This window comes from Corapipo altera, unplaced genomic scaffold (genome assembly GCF_003945725.1).
Source record: "Corapipo altera isolate COAL_440 unplaced genomic scaffold, ASM394572v1 58933, whole genome shotgun sequence".
Taxonomy (NCBI): Eukaryota; Metazoa; Chordata; class Aves; order Passeriformes; family Pipridae; genus Corapipo; species Corapipo altera.
In genome coordinates this window covers 3,304-4,616 of record NW_020886798.1, presented here as the reverse complement: position 1 = coordinate 4,616, position 1,313 = coordinate 3,304, and the positions used below count along the sequence as shown (strand labels likewise).

Genomic DNA, 1,313 nt, shown 5'->3' with positions numbered 1-1,313 from the left:
ACAAAGTTTAAATGAACAAGTACCTTATCATGAAAATTTCAGAAATCCAAGTGGACCATAGGAATGGAACGAGATCAGCCTGATTTCAGCCTGAGTAGCCTCAAGTTTTCCAGGTCCTCTATCTTGAACTACATCACGATATCAGGGGATCACCTCCCTTTCATCCCGCAAGAATTGCTCCAAAGGACCATGACCTTTCCAGGATGATAGAGAGTGACCTCCCCAGGACTCAGATGACTCCTTCAGAATTCCTGGGTGAGACGCAATGACTGATGGACATCCAGTCACACAGAACAAGAAGATCCACAATCCACAACACATCCACAAACCACAGCACACAAGGGCCACAAAATCACCTCACTGATGACATCACACCTCTCTTAAGTTCGGGTTGTTTCTTCAGCCCTCCCTGACACACATCCAACAATCCAACCCTCGCAAATCCCAACTCCTCAAAGCTGCCGCCAGCTGACAGTGCTGGGCCAAGGCTGTGCCGCCCCTGCGGGAGCAGCATAAAAGCCGGCCCAGCGCCTCTCTCCCTCACACCCTTCTCCTCCAGCCTTCTCCTGCCTTCTCTGCCCACAACCAGGTGAGCCTCCAGCCCCTCACAACCCCTTCCTGCTCCTGACACACTGCCCCCCTGGGCCCTCTCGGCCAGCACGCTCTGCCCCAGCCTCAGCAGCCCTCACGCCTCCCCACAGCCCCACACCAGCCTCCCCACTGCCCAGCCCTCCTGCAACACCGCCCCCAGCACCCCCAGCGCCCGCAGCTGCCTCACACCCCTCTCTGCTCTCCCCTTCTCTTCTCTTCTCTTGCCTGCCCTCCCAGGGCCCCTCCACACCACACCCATGGCCTGCTACGACCTCTGCCGCCCCTGTGGACCCACCCCGCTGGCCAACAGCTGCAACGAGCCCTGTGTCAGGCAGTGCCAGGACTCCACCGTCCTCATCCAGCCCTCCCCCGTCCGCGTCACCTTCCCAGGGCCCATCATGACCTCCTTCCCCCAGAGCTCCTTCGTCGGATCCACCGCAGGGGCTGCCCTGGGCACGGAGCTCAACGTCCAGGGACAGCCCATCTCCGGCGGCTTTGGCTACGGAGGCTACGGCCTGGGCTATGGCCGTGGCTTTGGCTACGGCCTGGGAGGCCTGGGTTGCTACGCAAACAGGGGCTGCTATGGCACCTGCTGAGGTCCCATAATAACACCCTTCATGCCACGAGCTCGGACTCGGGCAAAATCTGCTACAACAATATTACCTCAGCTGATGGTCACCCTACTGCACCTCACACCAGATCCCTTCCACTGTATTCTCTGC

At 58.9% G+C, this 1,313-nt stretch overlaps 1 protein-coding gene across 1 annotated transcript; it reads left to right on the top strand.

The window, feature by feature from the left end:
* The first annotated feature begins 454 nt into the window (after positions 1-454).
* On the top strand, positions 455-1,187 carry LOC113941348 (feather keratin B-4-like). The gene is made up of 2 exons (XM_027632510.1): positions 455-589; positions 829-1,187. Exon 2 carries the CDS (start codon positions 849-851, stop codon positions 1,185-1,187), a length of 339 nt encoding a protein of 112 aa, XP_027488311.1. The 5' UTR covers positions 455-589; positions 829-848.
* The last annotated feature ends 126 nt before the right edge of the window (positions 1,188-1,313 follow it).